This window comes from Poecilia formosa, unplaced genomic scaffold, assembly GCF_000485575.1.
Source record: "Poecilia formosa unplaced genomic scaffold, Poecilia_formosa-5.1.2 Scaffold741, whole genome shotgun sequence".
Classification (NCBI taxonomy): Eukaryota; Metazoa; Chordata; class Actinopteri; order Cyprinodontiformes; family Poeciliidae; genus Poecilia; species Poecilia formosa.
Genome location: NW_006800680.1, coordinates 79,766 through 106,663, shown reverse-complemented (window position 1 = coordinate 106,663; position 26,898 = coordinate 79,766). Strand labels below are relative to the sequence as shown.

Below are 26,898 nucleotides of genomic sequence, written 5' to 3'. Positions count from 1 at the left end.
CTGCACATGATGTAGAGTAATTACCTGCACAGAAAGACACATATGCACACACCCTCATCCCCTGCATTCAGTGCACTCTGAGCATTCAGCGTGTGAAAGCATGCATGAACAGTCGGAACAAACGACGGCGAATCTAATGAGCTCAAACATCTTTAACAAGTGTACCTGGGTTTTGATCGAGGCGATGGCGGAGTCACATCGCTGATCGTTCACACACATACGCAGCAAGTTTCAAGGGTAGATCCAGCCACGCACAGAGGTGTGTGTGTGTTTTTGGAGGTGCTGGGCAGGGTCATGGATCCCTACTGCCCGGGGAGGGAGTCAGTCTGTCTAGGAATGATGAAATCCTCCACCTGTCCTCATTCATCAAACCCACAACACATATTAATTATCACAAACCTTCAGAGTTACAGCAGAGGACACACACACACACACACACACACACACACACCAGCCTCCAGTCGACGGTCCACTACCCAAGCTAGCATCACCAACTCAGACTTCAGTTCATCAGCTGAGCTGCTCAGGAAATATCGTTTGGAGTAATTACCTCCGACGTCTGAGGCACAGACATTTTCACAGGACAAATAAATGTCAGTCGTGTGTATCTATGTCCACTCACAACGAATCCTTAGTTATAAATCACGGAGAAAACGCTCAGGTTTTTTATTTCACACGTGTATAAACGACTAATTAAGACAATTTCCTTTAGTTTCAAGAAAGTTTCTGATGCCGAAAATCTGTTAGGATTTTTGGAATAAAAAAATAAATAAACATAGAAAAGTGAAATGGATTCAATCATTAGAGCCATTATAGATAATTCAAAAAAATGAGAACATTTCCAACAAAAAACTAAACAATTTTGAGATTAATCTCACAAATTTCTAGAAAAAGAAAACATGGAAAATTCTGAACTTCAAAAATTTAAAATTTGCAATAAAAAAAATCCCAGAAATTTTGAGATAAATATCAGAAGTTTTCTAGTTAAAAACTGAAAAGGTCTGTGCTGCAAAAATTGAAAATTTGGAAGAAAAAAAAAAAATTAGTGAAAAATAAAACATGGAAATGTCTGAGTTTAAAAAGTCCAAAATTTATAAGAAAAAAGTCAGAAATGTTGAGCTTAATGTTGGAAATTTGAAAGTTTAAATGTCAAAAATTTTAGACTTTTGAAAGTAAATTTTTTTCTAAAAAATTTCAAAGATAAATCTCAAAGTTACATTTTTTTTCTAGCCAAGTTTTGACTTTTCAAACTCAGATGCATTTGGTTTTTTTTGGTGTAAATTTATTTATTTTTTTATCTACAATGGTCCTATTACACTGCGGTCCATTCCCTGCCTTACTAAGACGAACTGCTTTCTATTATCCCCCCGTATTAAGTGGCTTTCCTGTGAAGTATTCTCCTCTCTCTGCTCATACTCTCAACACCAGTGTGAATATTGTGTAATGTGAACCTTTATGAGTAAAGCTGTCAACATCCGTCGCCTTGCGCTCATAAAGCTTTGTGTTGCAGTGTTATTTTCTGTAATTGGTTTGGATTATGTTTCGACAACGGCCAATAACCGCCTTCTCTGCCAGTAAAACTGACTCTCAGTGAATGTGTAACATCAGGAATGTATCTGACATGTACGAACCCCAAGTCAGCGTGTTTCTGTGCGACACTCCCAGGGCGGTTCAAGGACTTCCCCGGAGTCTGTTCGTAATTGAGTGGAGATCATTAGGATGCTGTAGACTTCTAATCTTTTTTAAAGCATTTTATAATAAGACAGAGACCAGCTGGTGTCCATTGAGAGTCTCCCAGAGACCCGGATGATTAAAGTCCTCTAAACGACCGCCTTTGGTCCTTAGCTGAGATGTTTCCCTTTTAATCAGACATAAGTCTTCATCGCTCCCCCTGTTTCTGTGACACCAGTCACACAAGCAACGCAGAAGTCCCTTCAAAACTGACGGCCAATTAGAAAGGACACGGAAAAGATGAAAGCCCTATTATCACGTTGTCCTAAGCCATACGTTCAACCAATTAACTGCAGCCAGTATGGACAAAAAAAAGTGAGAACGAACGAACACGAGCCAAGCTGTGTGAAGGCGGAGGACGGACAGACGCAGAGACACTTAATTGATCTTCATTAGGTTAATTATGGCTGTGATGTTGGGCTCGGAATGAGAAACGGGTCGTGAAGAGCTTTCTGAGAGCAACATGTGAAGCTTTCTGCTGACCTTGGCGGTTCAGAGAAGAAGTGACGCTTCAGCCGTCGACAAAGCGGCGACTGCATCAGACAAAGTAAAGAACTCAGCAAAACGGGAAGGAAAGGAAAGATTGTTTGTGTGTTTTACCCTCTTACCCACCCCAGCGCATGGGTGACTGCACTGTCAGCAGGCGCAGCTCTGCCCTTGCATTTGAATAAACGCCATCTGAGTTGGCTGGCCGTGTATAATATCTGTCAGGGAGCTGCCGCCCGCTGATCCCGGGACTCTGACCTCCGTCCCCGGGGAGCCGCTGACGGGACGCTGCAGTGACAGGGTTTCTTCCCTGTCGATCTGCACGCTGATCCACCTAACACCCTTGTCCCACTCGACTCCAAACCCAATCGGCTCGCCTGTCTGCTCCATGCATCGGAAATAAGTCGCAAGCTCAGGAAAAAAACCGAGGCTGGAAGATGGCCGTCAGCCAGATTGATGGTTCTCGTGTATTTCTTTGTTCTCCCGTCAGTTTACTGAATAATAAGCCAAATGTTGGCGTCTTTAAAGTTACCATGCAGACATGAGCTGGTTCAGGATCTAAGAATACAGAAAGCAGAGACGTTGTTTCCAGCTGATCGATTTAAAGCATGCATGGATCTTTACTGACACAAAACATTGTTAAACCAGTTAATACAACAACAAACTGTATTTAAAACGATTTCTAATGAGATACTCTTCCAGTTCAGGTAGAATGATCTAAAAATGTATTTTCCCATTATAGATCGCTTCTGTTAAATTGATACCAGACTAACATAACAGACTGACATCAGTTTTCATGATTGATGAGATCATGAATTCACTGCAATTATAAACATTTTTTGGTTTAATTTCATTAGCCACACCCAGGCCTGAATATCACTGGACCTGTAGAATCAAGAATCATAAAGAAAACCCTCTGATAACAAAAGGAACGATAAAAGATCTCAGAAACCAACACACTTTGCATAAATCTAAATCAATTCAAAAACTGGAGCAGCATGTAGCTTCACGGTGGCTACAGACGTTGACCAGATCGTTTTTACTTTGTTTAAAATGTTGGTGTCCTTTTTTTTAAATGACTGCTCTTATAATCAGCATTTTTTTAAAGAAGAAGAGAAATTCAAATGTGTTTTAAGACAAAAAGAGACCGTCTTATGAAACTTGCTCTTGTTTTTGGCTCGTTCTTGTTTTGTTTCTGTGATTGTAATTTTGTTTTATCAAAACAGATCTCTCTGTAAGCGAGTTCTTCACTGCAAAAGTATTTTTGGTCTAATTTTTAATGCAAATAATGCTTGAAGTAAGGCAAAACGAACTATGAAGTAACTTTTCAGCAAGAAATAGGAGCTTGTTTAACTCAATAATCCCCTAATATATACGAAAAAGCATTTGTTCCATTGGCAGATTATTTTATTTTATAACCTACTAATGAAACCAGTACTTTTCCATCAATATTAAGGAATTATTGACTTAACAAAGCTCCTATTTCTTGCTGAAAAGTTACTTCATAGTTCGTTTTGTCTTATTCCAAGTGTAGATATTTGCAGTAGAAACTAAACCACAAATACTTGGTAAGATTTTATTTTTGCAGTGAACTGGATCCAAATGAAACAACCAGTATGAATAAACATGAAAATAAATAAAGTTTTAGACTGAAAGCATATTTTTGTGTACTCTAAAATAAACAGTACCTTTGTTTTGTCAAACAAGGCGTGGTTGTCCAGAAGCATCTGTCGTTCCAGTCGAGCAAACCTTCGTAAGTCTCTCTCAAACATCTGTGGAAGAGGGAATTAAAGCCAACACTTTGTTTTACGTATAATTCAGAAATAAGTTTTTACCCTTATGATGGGCTAACATTCAATATGACGCCCTCATTAGAAAATAATCAGTAAGGAGACTAAAAACCCACGTCTACCTGGTGGTCGGTGAGAAGCTTCCTTACCCGGGAGCCGGTCCAGCCGAGCATCGTGAAGGCGAAGCGGTCCGCCGGCGGCGACACCAGGTCCACGCGCACCGCTCTCCACCCGCGGCCGTCGCCCTGCGCCCTCTGAAGGCCTCCCTCCACCCGGCTGCCCTCCAGACGCAGGATCAGGAAGCACTTCGCAAAGTGATCCATGGCCTCAAACCTGTGGCTGGGAAGCTTCGATAAGTCAAAGGTCGACGCCTGGTAATCAGAGAAGAGTAGAAGACCCTGATGGAGAGAAACAAAGAGTTTAAGTAAAAAATACTGCGTCTTATGGAAAGGATGAACAACTCTTTCAGCCTTGAGGCTAAAAGAGTGAAAACTCCATCAGGTTTCCTCTCTGGTCCAAAATACTCAACTGTTCATTTGTAGTGGATTCACTCTGAAAATGAAATCATGCTGCAGATTTCAAATTTGGGGGTTGTAATTAGTTTACATTCAAATAATAAAGGATCATTAAAAAATATATAATTTCTTTATTGGTTTAATATTATTAATATGACTATTTTATTCTCAATATATATCGTTATTCTCATTATTTCAACTTTATTTTGACTTTGTTCCCGTAATTTTATTACTTTCTCATAATTTTAGTTATATATATATATATATATATATATATATATATATATATATATATATATGTTTTGTTTTTTTTTTAATATGGCCCTAATATGTAAAATAGAAAAACCTGCCTTGTAAAAGTTTAAACACCCACTGGACTTCAAATTAATTTTCTTTTATTTGTGATTTTATTTTTGTGTGTAACTGTGAAGTGGAAGGAAAATAATGCACACGATTTTACATATGAATAAAACTCTGAAAATAGTGGCTAGCATTCATTTCATGTCACCAAGTCGGTTCTTTGCAGAAGCACATTTTGCAGCAAAGCTCCCAGATTCTCAAAGCTTTAAAGTGACCTTTTAGACTTTTCTTTTCTCTTGTAAAATATCTCTAGTTATATCAGAGAGGATGGAGAGCATCCGTCAACAATTTTCAAGTCTTGCAACAACTTTGCAATTAGATTCAGCTCCAAACTTTCGACTTGCAGTTTTTTGACACAACGTTTTACATACAGAAGCAAAAGGTTTTATTAACAGCTTTTAGGTTATGTAACACATTTTTGGCAAGAATGTTTGTGTAAGTACCGTAACACTATTAAAAAGTCCTGCCTTCTAGCAACAGAAATTTTACTGAATCTCATGTTGCTGTAAAATTTCAGCTGTAGAGAGAGAAGTGCAGTTTTGTTGGAAACTCGAATGCTTTCCTAGAAAATACTGCAGCTGGGAATGTTTCAGAGCCGGACCGAGTCTAATCTTGGAGATAAAAGGCAGTTCAGACACAGACCCTCCGGTGTTCGAAGTGGTTGCATCAAGGTTATGTTTCTTTAAACGAGGCTGGGTATATTTACCATTTTAAAGCAGTGAACTAAGGAAGGAGCAGAATTCAGCGACAAAATCTTGTTGACAAGTGGATGCAGTGATGCTGAGGTTAATTTGTCTCTTTTTTCTTGTGAGCGCTGATGAATAAAGATGAAGTCTCAACAACCTCTCAGTAACTGAGGCCTGTAAATGAGAGCCAGTGTCTAGACTGACATTTGTTTATTGTTGATGGTCAGTAGGACTGATAATTATTCAAATAACTGGCATGAAATTTGCTGTGAATTACACTGCCGCAGGATTTATACAAAAACTTTGGTCTGCGTTTTTTTTTCTCCCAGCAAAACTAATTTTAATTTATCCAGTGGATGTCACTGCTGCAGGCAATTAGTTTTTTTCTTCTTTTTTATTATCTGGTGTTGCCACAAGGTTCAGAAAAGAAACCAAACAAATATGTATGAGTGATGAGTTTGTTGACAGTAATTATTATAGAGATAGTATGTGTGGACTTTTCAGACAAAGAACTAAAGATATAACTACTTCTGGAAAGAGGAAGGAAGGTCTTTTTACAGAATGTGTAATAATTACAGCAGTTGATGATGGTCACTTTAAAGGCCTTAAAAGTGGTCAGAGTCTTGAAGGTACTTTGCTCATCTGTTCAAACATTACGTAATAGTTTGAAAAGCGTGGAAATGCCAAACCATCAGACTGTTCAGGAAGTAGATGTGTTGTGTGACCCAAACGCATCAGAACAAAAGCAAAAAGGCTTGTAAAGATGCTTGATGCTGCATATTGCTGCGTTCACACTGAACGCGTTTCGTGTGTCAAAAACTCATCTGACGCTTCAAGTTGACTTTGCAGTCAGACGCTTGACATTTTGCTCTAGACGAACCGATGTTTTCTGTTGCCGCTCTCCTTGTATAATGGTGGATGAAGTTGAGAGAGCGGCACCAAAATATTACGTAGTGAAAGCTTCTGCATCACAACAGAGGCTCACATGACTTTGCTGAACATTTTGTGTTCAGTTTTTATTGAATAAGCAACGGCAGCTGATAACGGCCTAACGCTCTTCAGAAGGAACCTCTTGCCTTTTTTTCCTCTCCTGGTTACTTTGAAAAATGGCAAATAAAATATTGATAGTATGCAGGTTTTATTTACTGAAATCAACAGAATGTGGCCTTTAGGGTGAGTGTTTGAATTCAGCAGATAATTCAGAGGTGTTGTGAGCTTCACGAGCCAGCTGGGCTTTTCGTCTGACCAGAGTAAAGTTTGATGACCAGCTAACGGTGGCTGCATCTCCTGGCAGGACACCAACGACAGGCCACTGCCTCACATAGAGACTCTCTGATTGGTTGACGCTCCGCTTCCAATGGCAAAAGTTCAGATTTTCTAACTTCTGCGTCGGAGGCCCTGGACACTCAAAACGCTCCGATCGCGCAGTGCCAGACGTACGAAACGCGTCACAGCGCCCCTCGATGGTTTCCACATAGACCTTGAATGTAAACCAGACGCTCCTGACACTCAAGTCACGTTTGGTATGAAGCAAAATATTACTTAATTGTCATTATTTTCTTTTGTCAAATAAGTCAAACTTTGTCGACCATGATTGATTTGTAAAAGTATTAAAAAAAGATAAAACATATATGGATTTAATTATTTTTACATGATGCAGTAAAAAACAGTCAAACATGTTTGGGCTATTGAGAAACAGAGAAATATAGATTAAAGTTGAAAACATCGTTTTTAAGGATTAAAATGCTCAGCACTGCAGAAAAAAGTAAAGCACAGTTGAGTACAAAGTGTACAATTTAGATTGGGGCAACAAACAAAAAAAGTCAATAGACTGATTTCTTTAGGGACGCTCTCTGGAAGATTAAGGTTTTTCCTAGATCCAAAAGAGTTAGTGCGCTTTAGATTACACATTTTCCATTTAATTCCAGCGGCCACCATGATTGTTTGGATGCTACTTTCCTCACGCTGCCCATAAACTTGCCACATTCTCCTTAAGGACCAATAAGCGAGGAAGTAAATCTGGGAGGCCGCCTCTCTGCCTGCTCATCTGATGAGAGAGGGTAATTACAAAACATTTAACACCGTGTCAGCATAGCGTGAATTGCTGCTCCTGAGCACAGGTCACTGGAAAGGAACAATGTTTCTCACAAGGCGATGAGAAATCCAGGGCAGTTTGGAAAACCTGAGTGACAGATGGGGAGGAAAAACCTCAAAGAAACCGGCAGGCCCTCTTTACTTCCACTCTCTAATTATCTTTCTAAGTGGAGTCATTTCTTGGGCAACTGTAGGGAGAAATTCTCCCTGTCACCCCTTGTCTGCATCCCTGATAACTCTCTGCAATTACAGATAACCATTCACCCTCCAATAATAGGACAGGACTGGGATTCTTAAAGTTCGCCTGATGCTCAATAACAGTGTAGCTGCCGGCACTAAAAGTACCAACTGAGATGAGGCTGGGATGACGGCATAAAAGCATGAAAATACTGACAAATCTGAAAATAAAATCCTCCCCAAGTCAGACAGCAGAACCAACTAAAGTTGCAGAGCATTTCACATGGGCAGTATTAAGAAAACACAATGCTTTGCAAAGGGAATAATAAGCCTTTAACTTTTTGAAGTGATGTATTTTACTGCAATTTGTGCAATGAAGTCGCACATAATTATAGCGTGGAAAGTAAATCATGCAATTTTAAGTACAATATAAAAACACTGGAATGCATTTGTGTTTAATCTTTGGAAAACAAAACATTTGCACTTTTTGCTTTGCAAACATCTAAATTACAGTGAAACTGGACAGTAAGCGTAACTTAGCTCTGGACTTTGACTTGGCCATTCGTATACGTTTCACTATAGCTTTGCTTGCATGGTTAGGATCATTGTTCTGTTGGAAGAAAACCAAAACCGTAGTCCTAAATCTTTCTCATTATATCCGTTTGGTTCACTTTCAGTAAACCAGAGTTCTCGCTTCATTCAGGCACATGTGAAAACTCACATACTGATGCAGACCAAGCAAACGAAACCTGGTCTGCAACGCAGTTTTAAGTAAATCTTAGAGGAATTCACTGAAGTGAAAAAGAAAACATTCTACTTAGAAAGAAAGTGAACCAAAGAGAGCACATTATATCTCCTATATATGTGACTTACAGGCATAAATATGATTTTAAAACTTTAGAATAATATCCTGGCAAGTTTATTTGTGAAGCACCAGGTTGTACGCACTCGTCACTCCCTTACAACGCAACACCGAAATACACGAAGACGACGAGCCATCGCATTAAATAAAAACATAAAGATAAGACAGAACCATGTAAAAATAACAAAATATCAAAACTTTAGTCAAACCTAAAACATGACAGAAATAATAAAATAAATGTTTGATATTAAAAAATTATGTTTTAGATATCCAGAATAACATATTTCACAGTTAGTGTATCACAAACACTGTTTAAGCAAATAGCTGAAATATAATTTTGATCAAGGGAACTCTTCAGATATCTGGAGTTAGATTAAGGTGCATCTTTAACTAAATGGTAAAAAATTAGAAATTTCTAAAAGTAAAACAAAAAATCATGCAGCATTATTTTTCAGATTTGCATCAATGCAACCCTGCAAAGATGAGCCAGTGTAGATGGACGGATGTTTACTTCTTCAAGGCTTTGCGCATAAATAAAATACTAAGCAGAATATTCAGCAGCTGAAACATCAGCAATGCACACAAGACACTGTTCAAACTGTTATATAAAACTCACTGGATTGTTCTGTGAGATTTAACCTTTATGTCTCTACAAACTAAACCGTCAACACAGTTCAATACCTAACAGCTCTAAGTTGGTCACCAAGAAATCCACCATAAAACAAATGTCATGAAGTTCCTCCATCTCAGCATTTCCAGCAACTGTTTAGCCCAACAGCTCTCTGTAATCATCTCACTCACAGCAGGCAGCGTTAGCCAGCATCTGAGCGCAATTTTATTCTACCAGAACCGTTTACACAGAGAATCATAAAAGAGTTCGGCGGGAGGATAAACTTTTCCCTAAAGCCTTTTCTTTGAGCAGTGGTTTAAAAAATAAATAATAGTAAGAGTTGAGTAAACAAGCCTTCTGAAAAGGTGATCTGAAGACGACGGTGTTGTATTAGCCTGGTTTCCCGGGTCCTTTCCTTCAGGGAGGATGACGAGAGGCCACAGCAGCCATCTGGAACCGAAAGATGAGCGATACGTCGTCAGGGCCCGCCAGGCGCTCTGATCTCATCTCGAATTCCCTCTGACTCACAAAAACTGAGGCTTAAAAAAAAATAAAAAAATAAAAAAAATCGCCTTCAAGTTGTAGATTAATGTGCTTTGGCCAGGACTGTTTGAACTGCACTGCGACTTTGAAGCAGAGATTTGCCAGAACTAAAGCGACTGATTACTGGAATGAAAGTGGAACATTTCGTAACTGTAACTTTCATTTAGGTCCTAAAAAGATTAATTTTGATTAAACAACCCCAGCTGTATGGAGAGCTTTTGTTGGTTTATATTAACTAAAATGTTAGATTTTTTCATTTAAAACAGACACAGCACAACCGAACTTCAGTCGATGACGTAAATGTTCCATATTCTAAGGTTAAGTTGTCATCCGTAAACATATGATTAATATTTAAATTTTGACCAATATTGTGCAAAACTCACATTTTGTATGTTTTTATACTTCCATTTTGATCTCTACTGCTTCAAAAAAAAAAAAAAAAAAACAGCCATTTTTCTGGCATTAAGTTCATGATTTTTGGTGTCTGGAAAATGAGCCGTTTCAAAAACCTTCCAAATGTAACGTCACAAATTAGTAACAGTGCCACTAGTGACTCCAGTAAAGCCTAGTCTGTTACCTAGCAATCCAAGCAGAACTCCAGCACATTTGGTCAACTGGTTCTACCACTGTACAATGGCTGCTGGAAAAGACAAGTGTTTCGTTGTTGACTTTCCGTTCAGAAACAACTTGCTGTGTTTGCTTTGGTTGTGCAGGAGGCTTACCTTCTGCTTTTCAAAGATGTTCGGTTTCATAATTTCACAACGAGGAGAAGCTTATTTGGATTTAAAGTGACAGAGTCCCTAAAATGGCTCATTCTGAAAGGAGCTCAAAATAGGCAGAAGTGACCAGACTAAGATCTCAGTATCTAGGAGCAATAGCTGCATTTTCATTGACAATATCACTGCACAATTTGATATTTTGAAAATAAATTTTCTTAATGGATCCATGGAAATTAAAATAAAAATCCTCGTTTGTTGATAAAGGTTTGGGTTCTAGGCTCAGGTGGTTTTTTTGGCTGTATTGGAAACACTTTCCCATCATGAATCGTGATCAACAACTGGATGTTGCCACTGGCACAAACCAAAAAGAAGACGAGTGGACGGTGGCGCGCCATGTTCTTTAATGACTTATCACGTAAATAAACATAATCATGTGATTTTAATTGTGTTTAATAGAAACAACATAATTGCAAAATTGTATATTTTTTGGACAGTAGCAGAATATAGACAAAGTTCTGCCCAGTTTTGTAATTGAAACTCAGTTACTGATAAGGCTTCAGAAGTTACTTGGTGCCACAGAGGACAATATTTAGAGACAAAGATGATCGATGGCGTCACATGGACATCCATCGCCATTAGCCAGGTGAAGCTGAAACTCATCCGTCTGATAAAGACGTTCCTGGCTGACCTTGACTCTGCCCCCAAGTCATGCTTCCATCAGAAGGGGGCAGGTAAAAATGATGAACCCCTTTTTAAAGGACATTTTTAGATGGAAGTATTTTTATCTTCAGGCTGTACAAGGGGAGCTGGATGGACTGGACGGGGTGCGGATGTGTTAGGCCTCTCTGTGACACAAGGCCTGAGTGAAGACACGACGGCCCCCGGGGGCTCGATTGCAGATGACAAGGTTACACGACTTAAAGTCAACCTTTGCTACCTCCACTTAATCACTACCTCTCGTGTCCTCGTCCCTGCAGAGCAGTCCCTCTCTCCTCATCCCTTTTCTGCCAGCACCGCTGAGAAGAAAGCTTCCAGTCGTATCACGCTGTCCTTTCTTAGGCTCTGAAAGCCTTTTTAACACCTGCCCTATCCATCTAATTCACTGTCCTCGCATATCCGCACACACTTTCACACCTTCACCTTGCTCTGTCTCCCTACGTGAATGGAAATGGCTGCAAGATGTGAGCTCCCAGTGATAGCAGACAGTAAGTAGGAGGTAATTATCATAAGGACAGACCTCTGGTGGGGTGCAGACACAAGGCGCAGTGGTTGAAACAGAGAATGAAGATGGAGGGATTTATTTTTAAACCCAAAGAGTGCAAAAAGACGAGAGTAGCTAGACGGTGCAGGTCTGTGAAGCACTTATCTCCTGTTATAACCGTCTCAAACTATGTATAGAACAGCATTCAGTGAGAACAATGCCCCCGGTCCTCACCACTCCGTTTCATACTGTACATCTCAACACGACTCTGGATCAGTGTCAAAGCTGACAAACAAAGCTCCTTGGAGACCAACTCTTGGAAAATGACTTAAGTGATTTTAAGTCAGTTAGTTCTTCTGGCTGGAAATAGCATTAAAACGGGAACTATTATGCAAAACATTAACACTTTGAACTTTTTTGTACTTCGGTCTGGGCTTCTCCTGCTTCTGAAAGCAGCCCAAGCGCATCTGTTTTGATGGTAAGTTAATGTTTTTTTGGTGTCTGGAAAACAAGCCGTTTCAAAAACCTTCCAAATGTAACGTCGCAAACCAGAAGTCACTGCCCTTCACCTAGCAACCCCAGCAAAGCCCAGCCCGTTGCATAGCAACCCAAACCGAGCTCCAGCTGGTTTTACCGCTGTACGCGCTGTACAATGGCTGCTGGAAGACAAGTGATTTGTTGTTGATTTACCATCCCGAAACCACTTGCGACATTCTTGTTTGTGCAGGAGGCTTCATTTTTCTGCTTTTTAAATATTTACAGTTGTATAATTACGAATCTTTTTCATTTTCAAGAGTAAACGTCGAGTTGCAGGGCGTGGCCAGCAGCGGCTTATTTGGATTTAAATTGACAAGAGCTCATTCTGAAAGGAGCTCAACATGTTCAGAACAGAGCAGACTAAAAGATCTATCCTAACCTGTTCAAGGAAGCAGAACAGGTCACCTTTAATGCTTTGGAGTCTAAACTTAATCTGACAAGGGGAAAGTAAAATTATGATGATGGCAAGATGGTCTTCCACCTTCAAACAACTGGAAACATACAAAGGCAAAAATATACTTTATTACTGTTGAATTAGGAGATTTATAGCAAACTTTCAAGGTCATGATTGAACAATGTAAGATCTATTATTCTGACAGTCAGTTGGTTAAGGAGAGTTTTGTTTAATGGGCTCTGAAATGATGATTAAATAACTGATGATTAATTTGGCTAAATTTAGAATAAGGCTATGATGAATGAATAAAGATTGTCACTGATTAATGCTGGGTTAACTCTACTACATCCAAGTCCAGTTTCTTTTCAGGTTATGTGGTTTTAAAGATCACACAGGAAGAAGACACACATACAGGGAGCATTGGGAATAATTAGAACCGGCTTTGACTTCATAGAGAACGGGATCTAACATTAGCAACACATCATTAGCTGCTTAATAAGATGGCTAAACAGTCGATCCTAAAAAAAAAAAGAAAATGGTGCTTGTTTTATTTTCTACCTGGCAAGTAAGGCGCAAACTGCAGAGTAATGGATTATGGAAAACAAATATTCACAAAAGCAAAAGTTTTAACTGGAACCACATTAAATGAGAAAGTCAGCTGTGGAGGTATAGCACTCAGAAGTGAGCAAATACTCCAGGCTTTATGCTGGACGCTCCTCCCACAAGACCAACTAACATTAATTGGAGTTTAGTCACAAACAATTTAACTACAGACAACAGAAACACAAAGAATATGTAGCAATGCCCGTATCTAAAATACAATTAAGTTGTTTGGTTGCAAATGCATGCATTTCTTCTTCTTTTTAATATTGTACCAAACACAAACACCACTAGGCAGAGCATCACAAATGGAACATCCCATAATAAGCTTGTCTATGTAAGGATTCTCCCTGCTCCGGGTTTAACACTGTGGCTTGGAAAAACACCTGAAGGCAAGACGGAAACAAACAATACCTGGTAATTCTTCACACCAACACCAAGAAACAAGCCTCAGATTCATTCAATTCACACAACACAAACAAAGTAACACAAGTCTGTCAACTGGTCAGATGTAACAACATTTTTAAAAAAAGAATTGATTTCTGAGCAAGATACTTGGACCAGACCATAAACTACCTCATGAGAGCCAGTTCTGCATGTATGACCCATACCTGTAAGCCAAGTAACCAAAAATAAATGCTATAAAAACAAAACAAATTGAAAATCCTGTTCCCCTCCTCGCCTGTGGGGGCGCTGCACCGAGAACCGCTGAAGGTAACAAAAACCAAAAACCTCAGAAGAAGACATGTGTGCCACTCCCTTCTTCATGAAATCAAACTAAAATGCAGTGGCGTTAGATTTCAGCAGTTGTGGGATTTCTCTTTTGCACCCAGCGATTCTCGCGGCTCTTTTGGTTGTAATTACCCAGAATTCCCTGCGTTGTAGTCCGCTTCTATGCCATGTTTTGTTCCACAACTACACCCTACTTTGTGTTGGTAATGTATAAAAGTACTTTTGGAGTACTGGTGTGCTTTGAACATTTCTGACCACCCAGCTGAACATTTATGGCAACAAATTAAAGATAAAAACAGACGATTTGTGACAAATCCCTTCAACAGATTCTCTAAGTCTTTTAAAAAGTCTCATTTATTTCCAATTACGTCCCGTTCTCAGCGTAGAGGAATGTGTTTCCATGCGGCGCTTAAATTAGACTCCCCTGCGGCACAACGATATTTGTCAAATTATTGTTAAATTAGAATAAAGTAATTGTCGTCATTTTAATCCAGCTATTAATTAAAACATCAAGTGTATGTAAACATAACCTGCTATTAACACTGTGACTCTCCATGTTTTATCTTTGGCTGACACATTTTCTTACTTTATCGTTTTCTAATGGCTCTGCTTTCATCAGCTGCCTGCCTTTTACATTCATGCTCTCCGTCTTTCATCCTTTCAGCCACCTTTCCATCTGGCCCTCTTTCGATTAAAGGATCCATTTTCCATTAAAGGGTCTCCAGAGCGATCTATGGCCTTAAACGCTCTGCAACAAGTTTGTGAAATAACCAATTGTGTGTTATCTATTATTAAATTCAGCCACATCTTTTTAATTCTTTCAATTTCAGATAACTTAAGTACCACAACTCTTGTTATTTCCTTCAAGTGAATTGAACAAAAAGAAAGCTTCAATGGGAATCTGCTATAATAGCTGTAAATTGCTTCGCTCCATTTAACAACCAGGTGAACTCTGGTCAAATCCATCCCTACAGCTTAAGTCAAGTCAAGTTTATTTGTTTAGCACATTTCAGCTACAAGCATTTCAAAGTGCTTTACAAAAACACAAAGTCGTAGAACATCCAACAGCTGTTGTTACACATCAGAATGTTAACATCAGAACTGCTAAAATGTGAATGAAGAGCCATTCCTGCCATTATTTAACATTATTTAACTAAGTTAAATAATGTTAAATATATTTTCACGTTCATGTAATTTGGCAGTTTACAGATGAAAACTGATTAAATTTTATTAATAAAACAATATTTAAGCACAGAACTGTTATTTTGAAGGTTTTATTTATGTGTCCTGCTAGACTTTGGAGGGCCACATAAAAAACATGGGCGGGCCAGATTTGGCCCCCGAGCCTCGAGTTTGGCACATGTGCTCTCGATCTAGCAGAGACATTAGTCCGCTAATCCTGGAAATGTTCTTCAGGTGAAAAGAGGCCAGCTTTGTTACTATTAATAAAAATTATTTCAGGATTTTTGATAGCTGATGATCACATGAACTCTAACATTTCACTCCTTAGAAACTCCAACTAAGTTAAAAAAATAAATAAATAAAACTTCAAAGGCGAGATATAGTATGAATATTTGAAAGTATGTTCCGCCGCTTTAAATTTTTTGTTCGTGAAAGTTTAAAATTTTGTGTTACTTTCACACAATCTGGGGTAAAACTTGGCTATTCGGTTTGAAAATAAAGAAGAAAAAGCCTGGAGCAAAGATTTGAGCTTCGAACATGATCAGTGCTCAGCTGAATTATTCTTGGCAGACAGACATGGCTGGTGAACATTTGTAACAAACTCCATTTTCACACATCAGCACAGAAGACGTTCCAGGGCAGGTGCTGACAATCTGGTTTAGACCTTTTTTTTTTGGCACATTACTATTCACACATCTGCATCACAGGGGGAGGTTTCTATATATATATATATATATATATATATTTTTTTTTTTTTTCCCAGAGTGTTTGAGATGTGCTCTTACAGCTGGAGAACAGGGGGGGTGTCTGCTGAGGAGCAGCTGTCGCCGCTGCACACGATGCAGGAAAATCACAGTATTTATTAACATCTCTTAAAGTCAGCAGTGCTTTGGTGTTGATAATGAAACAGTGTTTTTGAATGCATCCAGTGTTGCAGACTTTCTTTCTTTCTGTGAACGTGTCTGAAAGATTTGCGGTTCAGTTCATGCATTGCCTCATCTGCTGACGTGAGAGATTTTGTGTAGGTTCCAGGTACGGAGCAAATGTGTTGACTGTTTGCACGCGTCTCACCTTTCCAAACATTTCACTCAATGCGTCTCTGAAACAGCAGAGCTTCTTTTCTTTCTGCTTTATAATGTAATTTTTAGAGACGCATTGAGTGGAATATTAATTGAGGTCAAGAAGTTTTAGTTGAAGATAATTGCCTACAACTTATTTTATTTTTTAATTATTTAAACTAAAGGATTTGTAATAGCTGTTGTTTTGTAATTCATGGTGTAAAATTATGTAAGAAGTTAAATGAGGAGTTAAAGTCAAAATTTAAGAAAGTCATTTTCATAAGATATAGAAATATGGGTGAGAAATGGCACAAATGTGTAAATGCAAATATTTAGGCATATCTGTGTTTGGCGAATCCATGACAAAAAAAAACACAATGAAAAAGTAATTTTCCTTTTTTGATTTAATAATGAGGAAAACATAATATGAGTTTATGGCAGGGTTGTCAAACTCTATTTCACATAAAGATCACAAATGTCTTTAAAGGGCCGTTTGTGGAGGAATGTGTTGATAAAACTATCTATTAAAATATTAATAAAAAGCTGTTTTTGCATTCGATGAGAACTTCTTTAGATTAAATAATATTCAACATATTTTCACCTTTATCTAGTTTGGCACAATATATATAAAGCTGTACATTTGATAGGTAAAATAATATTTAAACAACTGTTATCTTAAATATTCTGGGGGATATTAAGATTATTGTGGTACAAAAATGTGTCTTTTGTATTCCTTGTTCACTTCCTTTTAGGACTGTTATGTTTGGAATAAATTTTTGCACATCTAAAGTGAAGCAATGTGACACAGCAAACTGTCAGATGAGCAGTGATGTTCGAACTTCACTTTGCAAATTATAGTAAATTTGCAAACATTAAAATATTCTAAACATCTGAAAATAATTATTTTTTCTGTTGCTTTTTTGGCCACAAATCCCCAAACTTTTGCAGGAAACTGAAAGTGTCTACTTGCTTGTTTTTTCAGACTTTCGATGATGCTGATCAGAAGGTTTTCCTCCTTTCCCAGCTCTGTTGTGGTCACTACATAGTCGACATCATGGCCAAAGTCCTTCCCCCTAAAAATAAAACACAAAGTGTTGTTTCAGTAAATAAAGTGTTTGATCCTCAAAATAAAACGAATCCTACTGTGGCTGAAACAGGCAGCAGGCATCAGAGTAGTTTTAAATATTTTGTTTGCTTCCTGTACAAACAATTCTAATTTTTTCTGCTTGAACTGACGTTTTATCCATCAGTACAGCTGTGTTCACGGGAGGTTTCAGTCCTGGAAGGTTATCATGACAGGATTACTGTTTCTGCAGGACCAGATGTCAGATAAAACTCAGCAGAACCCCCACAGGAACCGTACGCACACAAAAGGTGTGTGAGAGCGTCTACCTGGCACCTGGATCAGTAACTCTGAAATCATTCCTCCATTTCTCTGGGCATACCCAACAACACTGCTTCCAAACTTAATAGACTTTGAATAATTCATGTTTTTATTTTGAGTCAGGATGTGTTGCATTTAGTAAAAACTGAAGATGTAAAATAATGTCACTAAACAAGCAGAGAATCCAAGCAAAACAAGACCAGACAAATCTGATCTGAGCAGGAATTAGTGAAAACCTCAGAGTGCGTAACAACAGAATAAAGATCAACTTTATTCAAACTTTAATCTGATCTAATGTCACATCTTATGTGATGCAACAAACACAAAGTAGAGCAGAATTGTGACATCATCAGAATATAATCCATGATTAAAATAAAAACTGAAATGACCATAAAGAGCGAGGAGCACTAAAATTATTTAAATCAAAGGTTATTCATGTGTCAGATTGGTCTAGTTAAAGTTCAATCATAAAGAAAAAAACTTGAAAATCAATGGCTGTCACAGATACTTCCGGTTCAATCTGACAAATAACGGTTAGAAATTTTCCTGTAGGGCGTTGCATGCATTTAAATGCCTGATGTTTCACATTTTTAATTTGCAAACATTTTGTAAACAAAATCACAGTGAAATATATTTAAGTTTGTGGAGGCAAAGAGGCAAAATGTGGAAAAGTTTCAAGAGTTATGAATATTTTTTGCAGGGCACTGAAGTATCCGGAAACTCTGCAAAAGTTAATATAGTTGTTCATATCATGAAAAAAAACTTGCATGTTTGAAATATTTCTGATCCATAACATGATTCTACACTGTAAAACATTTGAAGGTGTTTTAACTTGAAAACTAAAGTTCACCTGCTGCTTGAAAGTGAAAATTAAGTCAACAGGGAAATTGTTTTGGTTTTAACTCAGAAATTAAAGTTTATTAAGTCGATTTAAGTTGTCTTTTTTATTATTTTCACTCACAATGTCAAGTTAAGATAAATACCTATTTTACTTTAGAATCATTTAAATTCTTGTTTCAAATTGAATAAACAAAAATTCTGATCTGAAAATGAATTTTATTTATCAAAATGAATTCAGCTCAGAAACATTTAATACATTAAAATAAACATTTGCCTTAATAACACAAGAGTCAGATCAATGTAACGCACTCAGGATAAAACACATGCCGCTAAGCATTCTGGGAAAAAGTTCCCACCCCCGTCTTTCTCCTTTCAGTTTTTTTAAGTGCTAACCTAAAAGTTCTTGGAGGTTTGACAAAATGAATAAAAACCTCAATTTTTCACAAACACATTTTTGTTCAAAATCTAAAACTCAATAAATTTATTAAAGAGCAGAAGATAGACGACTAAATGCGGCTCAAGTGTTTTACAGTGTACAACTGTTCTGTTTTAGGAATAATTACATAAAAATGTAATCTAAACTGTTTATAGAAATGATCTACAATGATTCACAGGATGTTTTTCTTTCTTTGTAGGTTTCTGGCTCCCATTTAAGTAATTTGACAGAAAAATAGCAGCTTTAATAGAAATGACGCACAAGGATTTTGTGTGGGGGGGCAAGAAAGCTTATGATAGACTTGTCTGCCTCAACTTGGCCCTTCCGGCCAAAAAAAAAACAAAACGACTCATTTCAAGCTGATCATTACGTAGCGCGCACACATTACACACTTTACCACAGAAACTCTTTGATGAACAACAGGCGAAATCCTGCAGAAGTACGCTCCAGTGTCACTGCTACAACAAAGCAAAATGTCAGTGAATGTTGTGGGCGATACGGCTCCAAAGAAGCTTCTGCATCCACAAGGCTCTGCGTTTGATCTCTCCTTCATGCCACTGGCAAATGACTGACGGCAGTCAGTGTGAGTGACATTAAAGGAATGGAGAGAGGCTGAGGATAGCTGCAGGCGAAAGCTTCAAAGGTTCACATGGCTAAATCAGGTAGCAAGTCAGAAATAAGAAAAGTTTGAGCCCTTACAGTTATGGTGGCATTAATGGAACATCGGCACGAGTCGGCAGAGGATAAAGGGCATACATCATCATTTTTACAAGTTTTTTTTCTGCTGTTTTGCTCATGCTTGTAGCTCATGAGTTATAATTTTTATCTCTGAACAAAGTAGGAGACAAAAAGAACGACAAAGAAACGAAAACAAGCAAAAAGAAGCAGAGAATGGGAAGTTTAGCTAACATGACATGTCTGACTTTTATTTCTGAATATTTATTCCACCTGGAAGACAGAAGGATGCAAGCATTTGACTGGTAGGACTGAACTGTTTTAAACTGCATCAAAGATTTCTTTCTGTGGAGCGAGAGTCATTCCTCTAATTCAACCCGCTTAATTGGCAAAGCTGAGGCTCTCTAATGTTTCCAGCACGTAGAGTGTGCTCATGTAGTTAAATTACTTTTACTGCTGGCTTCTGCTGTTCAGGCAAAACTCACTCAAGCGTGCAGCTTAAATGTGCTTCATTAATGGAGGAGAAAGCTGGGAAAAAAACATTCATGATGCAAGAACAACCTGATCTCTGTGATTATTCAGTACGAATCTGTGGAAAAGACACCCTGACATTACATTTTAACTTTTTAGTAAAATCTGTCAGGTCAATGCAAATATATTATTTAATTTCAGATATTAAAAATGTCTATTCAAGCATACACATTTCAAGCTATTGCTAATATCCCGAAATTTTGCACATTTATACAATTCTGTTAACCAAATAAAACCTGGAGATGTTATTAACTTAGTGCAGTTTGCAACAGCAAAGGGAAAACAAACATAAAAATCACTGAGGAACAATTCAAAACCACTTGTTGCCGTAGCAAAGGGTCTGTTTCTTTTGTGATTATCAGTAAGTGATCGTCTGAGCACAGTGGCGGTTGATTAATTGTGTGGGTTTTGTTCTTTTTTAACTGGAGCGAAACACACAGTGAAACGCAGCACTTCTACACGTTAAGGTTGTCAAAGTTAAGCTAGCATAGCTGACCTGCTTCCTTCTCCCTCGCTACTTTTTAAAGCTTTTTAATTATATGTGAAGTGTAATACTTTGTACCTTTTTCTTTTACATATCAGGTATACATTTAATATTTAGCTTTTCATGTTGCATTGCAAAAACACAGTCTTATCAAGTATTTTTGGTCTAGTTTCTAGTGCAAATATCTAACTTTAACTTAAAAGTGACATTTTAGCAAGATGTCGAAGATTGTTTAAAGTAAATATTTAATAATGATGAAAAGGCATTAGTTCCACTGACTTACATGGGAAAATGCCTTGTTATAAGTTAAATAAGCCGCCAAAGGATCTAGAACTTTTTCATCAATATTAAGGAATTATTTACTTAATAAAAGCTTATATATCTTGCTAAAAAAAAAGAAAAAGTTAGTTTTGTCTTATTTCAAGTTTGCTAAGATATTTGCATTATAAATCGTGACGTCACATTGCAAAGTTTCGGTAGCAAAGCAGATATTTTCCTCTTTATTGTTGGCTGAAACAGGTTCCGCTTGTTCACTGATGCGAAGTGTAGAGAAGCAGCCATGTGCTTCTCAGCACGTGGTGCAACACAGAGCCGAAGTGAACAACATTTTGAACACCTGGTGTGAATTCAGCATGTCTACTTTTTTATTGCGTGAGGGAAAGTGCTAAATTATTCACAGGTATGCTCTAGGCCTATAAAATATACATAGCTATTTACAAATTTCTATGGACGACAAGGCGACATGTATGAATAATAAAAAAGTGGGAAGTGTTGCTGCTGCTGATGGAAAATCCACAGAATGAAGTCATCTGCAGGAGGGAGAGAGTCAGCTGCAGTCAGCAGAAAGTGTACCAGAAAAGAAATCAGAACCATCTTTATTCAGTGCATTGTGATCACCAAGGTAACAGGCGTGAGATGGAAACCCAGATGTCCAGATTTGAATAGTTCCTTCACTAAGTCTTGGGATTGTTTTCATTATGTTTGGTCTATAAGTCTATAAGACAAAATGAAATTATTGGGTTTATTTGAGAGCATCAAAGCCACAAACTCAAGGTTCTCCATTGAGCATTGAGCACAGCTTTTATGAATTCGTCTTCAGTAAATTTAACAGATGAACTCTCGCCTTGCTCCAGGAGGAGAAAGGCTCCAGCCGTCGGGCCCGTTAATTTAAGGAGGCTTATTGGTCCCCAGAAAAACAATGAAATCCCTGGCATTGTCATCAGTCAATAGAGTCTCCATGGAGCAAACTTAAAAACTGGACGTTATGCTGCCAACACTTACCAACAACAAGAGGCGGAAGTGAGAGTGTTGTGCAACATAAATAATCATCTGGCCGGAAAACGGTGCGCTAAATAATAAAACATAATTTACCGAAGCTTTGAGGCAGATAACTTGCCCCAAGAAATGTGAATAATCGAGGAACTCGAATCATTCGAGGAATCGTCACAGCCCAACAGTGAACTATGACATCATGCTTAGGAGCTAACTCATGATCTTCATTTCTCACTGAAGATCATGGCTCAACACCGCAAACAAGATCAGTGACCAGGGGCAGACCTGGCAGAGTCCGACGTTCACCGGGAACGCGCTCCAGCAGCTGAATCAGCAGGAGCAATGCGTCGACTCCGGCTCTGCCTGATTTTATGGATCCAACATGAAGCCATGGAGACACACCAAGTACTTTGGATCATACATTAAGACCAGACATGTTGTTTTGCTCTCCCCTCCTGTGAGCTGATAATAGAGTTGGGCTGAACAATCATGACACCATGAATTAAGCCGATAAGGAATCCTTATCTGAGCTGCTGTTGCAGGCAAACAAAGCACAAGACTCAGCCCCTGTTTGAGGCGTTGGAGAGCAGATACCACCGCCCCCCCTCATCAGTGTCACTTTGAGTTAATATTCCAGACAATCTGATGTTGCACAAGATCCACAGCAGGGAATCGCTGGCAACATGCTGAAATAAATACAGCGCTCCACTGACACTGTGCGAGCCTTTTCACGCAGAGTGCTGGTAGAAGCTGCATTTTCACGCCTAATCTATTTTTAATCCCCCCCCTACCCCAACAAAACCGCTTTTAAGGCTTGTCACCCGCCTTCCACAGCTGTCCTTTCAATAAGCCTAATGTCAGTGGCATCAATAAATCCCCGCCATGCTGCTTTCCTCTGAAGTGGATGACAACTCCAGCCTGTGAAGCACAGCCCTTATTTTGCAAAACTTTTGGGAGCAGAGTTATTTTCTGTGCATCTTATCCAGAGATAAAAGACGTGATAGAGCCAAAAATATCTATCCGAGGAGCTATACGATACACTGTATTTGTAAGTTTTGACAAGGGCTATTGGCCACAAAGCTAACGAGAGTCTCAAATTATAGGTTATTAAATCAAGCTTTGACAGTACGTTCAAAGAGATATCTAATATATCCCACTGCAGAGAACCAGACGATTATTAGTGGTGCAGCTTGGAGTGTTTGAACTGTTCCAGGCGTTGTCTGCTTTTGAGCAAGAACATGCTAAATTAGTGGCTGATGGAGTAAAAGTCATTACTTTTCAGCTACATCTCTGCACGGCTCCAATGAAGCCTCATGTGACTCCTTAAGTCCGCATAAATCTAAAGCGAGGTAAATGGGTGCTTCATCTGGTGGAGTTTGAATCCGTAACGGCTCACTCACAGGCCCCTTTACACTCTGCAGCGAGCTGCTGGCCCATAAATCTTAAGTAGTTCCTCCCCTTCGTTCTTGATGTTAACTATCCATGATGCGCTAATCACTTTCCCCAGCTCATTTTACAACACTCCCTCATCGAGGAGCCATTATTTACATAATCAGATATCTCTCCAGCTGTCATCTGTCCTTCTGTAGATTAGGGATGTTGACTTTTTTTTTTCCTCCTCTGGCAGTGTTTGATGCTGTATTAATTTGAAAAAGCTGTAAACTTTCTTTGTGTATACTGCGGTACAGATGTTATGAAAAAAATTTTAATGTTAAGAGTGTAAATAGAAATTCAGTGTTTCAAAAAATACACCTTAAAGTGAACCAGGATTAGTTGGGCCTAAATATGTTGTAATTTTCCTGTGAACTAAAATATTCCTGTTTCTGATACACCAAAACTTAGAATTAATTCAATAAAATGTAATCTTTGTTATATTTTTCACCCATGGAGGTCTCCATTTTTTCACCCGATGGGCTGAAGACGCATTTTGGTCCATTCTGTACTGGAATCTGTAGCGTAAACACAGGAAGGCTAACTTCACCAGAGTCGCTGGTTATCATACTGCGTGTGACTGGTGTAATTTTAGATAATGCCACACTGTGTCACTGTTGGCTGTAATTAAAAAAACATTCTGGATCGCTTCCTACACGAAAAAAAAAAACAAAACAAAACAGAAGAGTCCAGTGGGAAAGAACCGAACAAAACTTCTGAAGGTCCTACATTTGTGCCCTCAACATTTCTCTCCAGAAGACTTTGAGTCATTTGCACGAGCAAAACCGACGAAGGCTCCAACAGGTGATCGTTACCTTAACGAGCTAAAAATAAATGCCATGCTGACGGATTTTATCCACAAAGCGCCTATGACAGAACACCCGGCTAACGAGCGAAAAACGCTGGGAGAAACATCAGACAAGCAGTGCTGGAAGCTCTTGAATGCTAACGGAGCTCTAGTACCAGCGGAACTACTGCCGTTTACTTTCAAACAAAGACCGGACCCAAAGCTAATCAAGTACTTACCGGATCCCGCAGTCTGACCAGAGATATGATTGATTCATTTACGAAGCTGAAGGTAGTGGCAGCAGCAAAACACCCGCTTCTTCGACCAACTCTGATCTTCCTCTGCTTCGTCCTCCTCACCTTCATTTCCTCTTGTGATTTCTACATTCCCATTGATTTCAACACGCTCCGGTTCAAATTAAAAAGGCTTTATGACGTTACTCGCCGCTGTTTTGGCTGTTGGACCTTTAGACATAATTTACCTAGAATGCATTCATGTGACAATATTTTATTACAATTTATAAAAAACTAAACAGTCTACAGTATTATAACTGTATTGTTTTTACATCTAAAATACATATTTCTCAAATAAAGTCTACAACTAATCATGGATCCCTTTAAAGGTTGAAAAAAAAACTATTAATATTTATATGAATGGATGGTGACAGCATGCTACTATTTAGTGATTGTGATGATTTGAGATGTAGACTAAGCAAGTTGCTTTATTTACATTTAATGCTCAATCTGAAGTCCTTTTCTGCTAAGCAGGAAAACCAGGTAGAATATGAAACATGAACCTTTCTAAGGTTTATGGAGGAAAGAGAAGAAAGTGTATATTATGTTTGTAGCCCAGACAGCATTAAAGGTCATCAGCTAAGTCGTTGCAGCTCTCTCACCCCCGTTGAGAAGCAAGTGCATGTCCTCACTGCCAGACTGCGCTTTGAATTATTTACCTCACACGCTGCTGGGTTATGGCTGGATTTTTACAGCGCCACAGAGCAGAGTGCTCCGTGCTTACTCGGGCACAAAGCAGTGCACATAAAAAGAGAGCAGCACAAAGAGGTGGGAGCGGAGGGAGATGTTGTCTGTGACCAAAAAGTTGCACTCAGCAGGTTGCTTTACAAGAACACTCGCCATGCGCCCTGATACTGACAATGTAATGCATTTGAGTGACCCAGACTCGGCGCGGAACAGGACTGACCTGTTCTTTTTTCCCTTTAAAAAGACCAAAAATCCAGTTTCAACGCCAAACTAACTCCTTCAGTTACTGCTCTGACAGAAGGTGGCAGGGATATTCAAATGGGAATCAACACCTCCTGAGACCCGTGTTTTCCTGTGCATAACAAGAAAGATGTTTAAGAAAAGCAGAGGGAAGAAAAAGGCAGAGGCGCTGTTCTATTTCATCTACAATTTCATCGCTGAAAGAAGGAGACAAGCCTTGTACCTCCGAAAGCCACCTGTCAGCGCTAGTATGGCGTTCGGTGTGATCACATGGACAGCCTCGTCAATAATGTTCCCCACGGCCCGTGCCTCCGCTTTACTGACAGCCCTGGAGATGTCTCCATAATGCAGAAAACCTGCAGGGAAAAGACCACATGGTTATTAGTCTGGCAGCTAGCCATCAATCACAGCCATTTGCTCTGGGGAAGCACAGAGTCAGGGTGGATTAAAAGAAAGGTAGAAATGTGATACGCTCCGCTTGTTGATAGGAGCCGACTAACAGCGTGCTCCGGCTGCAGACACAAGAGGATTACTGTATCTACAAACTGTTCCTAATTATAATTGATGCATTGATGATTATCTCATTTTATGCATCTCACTTTGCATTTTCTCCCGTCTTTGTGCCACTTAAAAAGCACTTAATTCTCCTTTCTTTTCCTCAGACGAACAGCGATGCACCTCCAATTAATTACAAAACCTTTAATGATTTTTCTGTCGGTGCTGCAGAAAATTAATGGGATGGCTCTTGTTTCTGCTCAGTAAAGATTTCCAGAATACAGCGAGGCGATTAGGGTTCAAAGACATTTTCCACTTCAAAAACCTGCAATATTTCTCCGTTCAAAGTGACGAATCCGGCGTTCCGAATGATGGATTGTGACCGTTTTGATGGACGCGTCTGTCAGCATTATAAACTATTGAATGGAGTTTGAAATGAATGGCAACCTGTGAACACTGCAATTTGAGGTTTTCAATCACCCGGTCATGAAGTGTAACTCTGTGTGCAACTGGCAGCATCTTTTGGAAAGTCTCAGCTATTGAAACGCTGCGATTTATTCACCTGCAGTTCCATACTGAAGTATGCACACAGCTTGAAATAATGTATAAGTATGAAGTGTAAAGAAAACAAGTCATAAAGGCAAATAAAGAAAATAATTAATAAAGAAATAAATTCTAAACCGACTTTTCACGCTCAGCCAGTATCTCATAACCACGAGGGTTGAAATGTAGATGGACCAATAAATCGAGAACTTTGCTTTTTGGTTCAGCTCGTTTGTGACCACAACAAACTACTAACCCTGTCGTAACAAGTAATAAATCAGCTAATCACATAATACATTTAAAAAACCTCAATAGTTTCCATTTGCGTCTCTCTTTCTACCAAAGACTGGACGACAAAAGTCTTCAATGTGGCTCGCTGGTCTCAACGAGAATTTTGTTTACAAAAACTTCTGCTTCCATTTCATTTGTTGTTTATTTTAAATACTTAAAAATAAAATCTGTTTCAGTGTTAAATGTGCCTTAGAAATAAAAATCTTATGATATTTGAGATGGTGTGCTTGAA

General features: G+C 38.7%; 1 protein-coding gene across 1 annotated transcript in view; it reads right to left on the bottom strand.

The window, feature by feature from the left end:
• Positions 1 to 2,367: 2,367 nt before the first annotated feature.
• The window catches only part of LOC103131300 (DNA nucleotidylexotransferase-like), a 65,746-nt gene continuing 41,215 nt past the window's right edge, over positions 2,368 to 26,898 (bottom strand). Inside the window, exons 7-12 of the mRNA XM_016666557.1 lie at positions 25,561 to 25,693; positions 17,248 to 17,350; positions 4,157 to 4,405; positions 3,868 to 3,989; positions 3,081 to 3,102; positions 2,368 to 2,598 (exon numbers count right to left, since the gene is read on the bottom strand). Coding sequence (XP_016522043.1) covers positions 2,368 to 2,598; positions 3,081 to 3,102; positions 3,868 to 3,989; positions 4,157 to 4,405; positions 17,248 to 17,350; positions 25,561 to 25,693 — 860 coding nt within the window. The remainder of the gene's footprint in view (positions 2,599 to 3,080; positions 3,103 to 3,867; positions 3,990 to 4,156; positions 4,406 to 17,247; positions 17,351 to 25,560; positions 25,694 to 26,898) is intronic.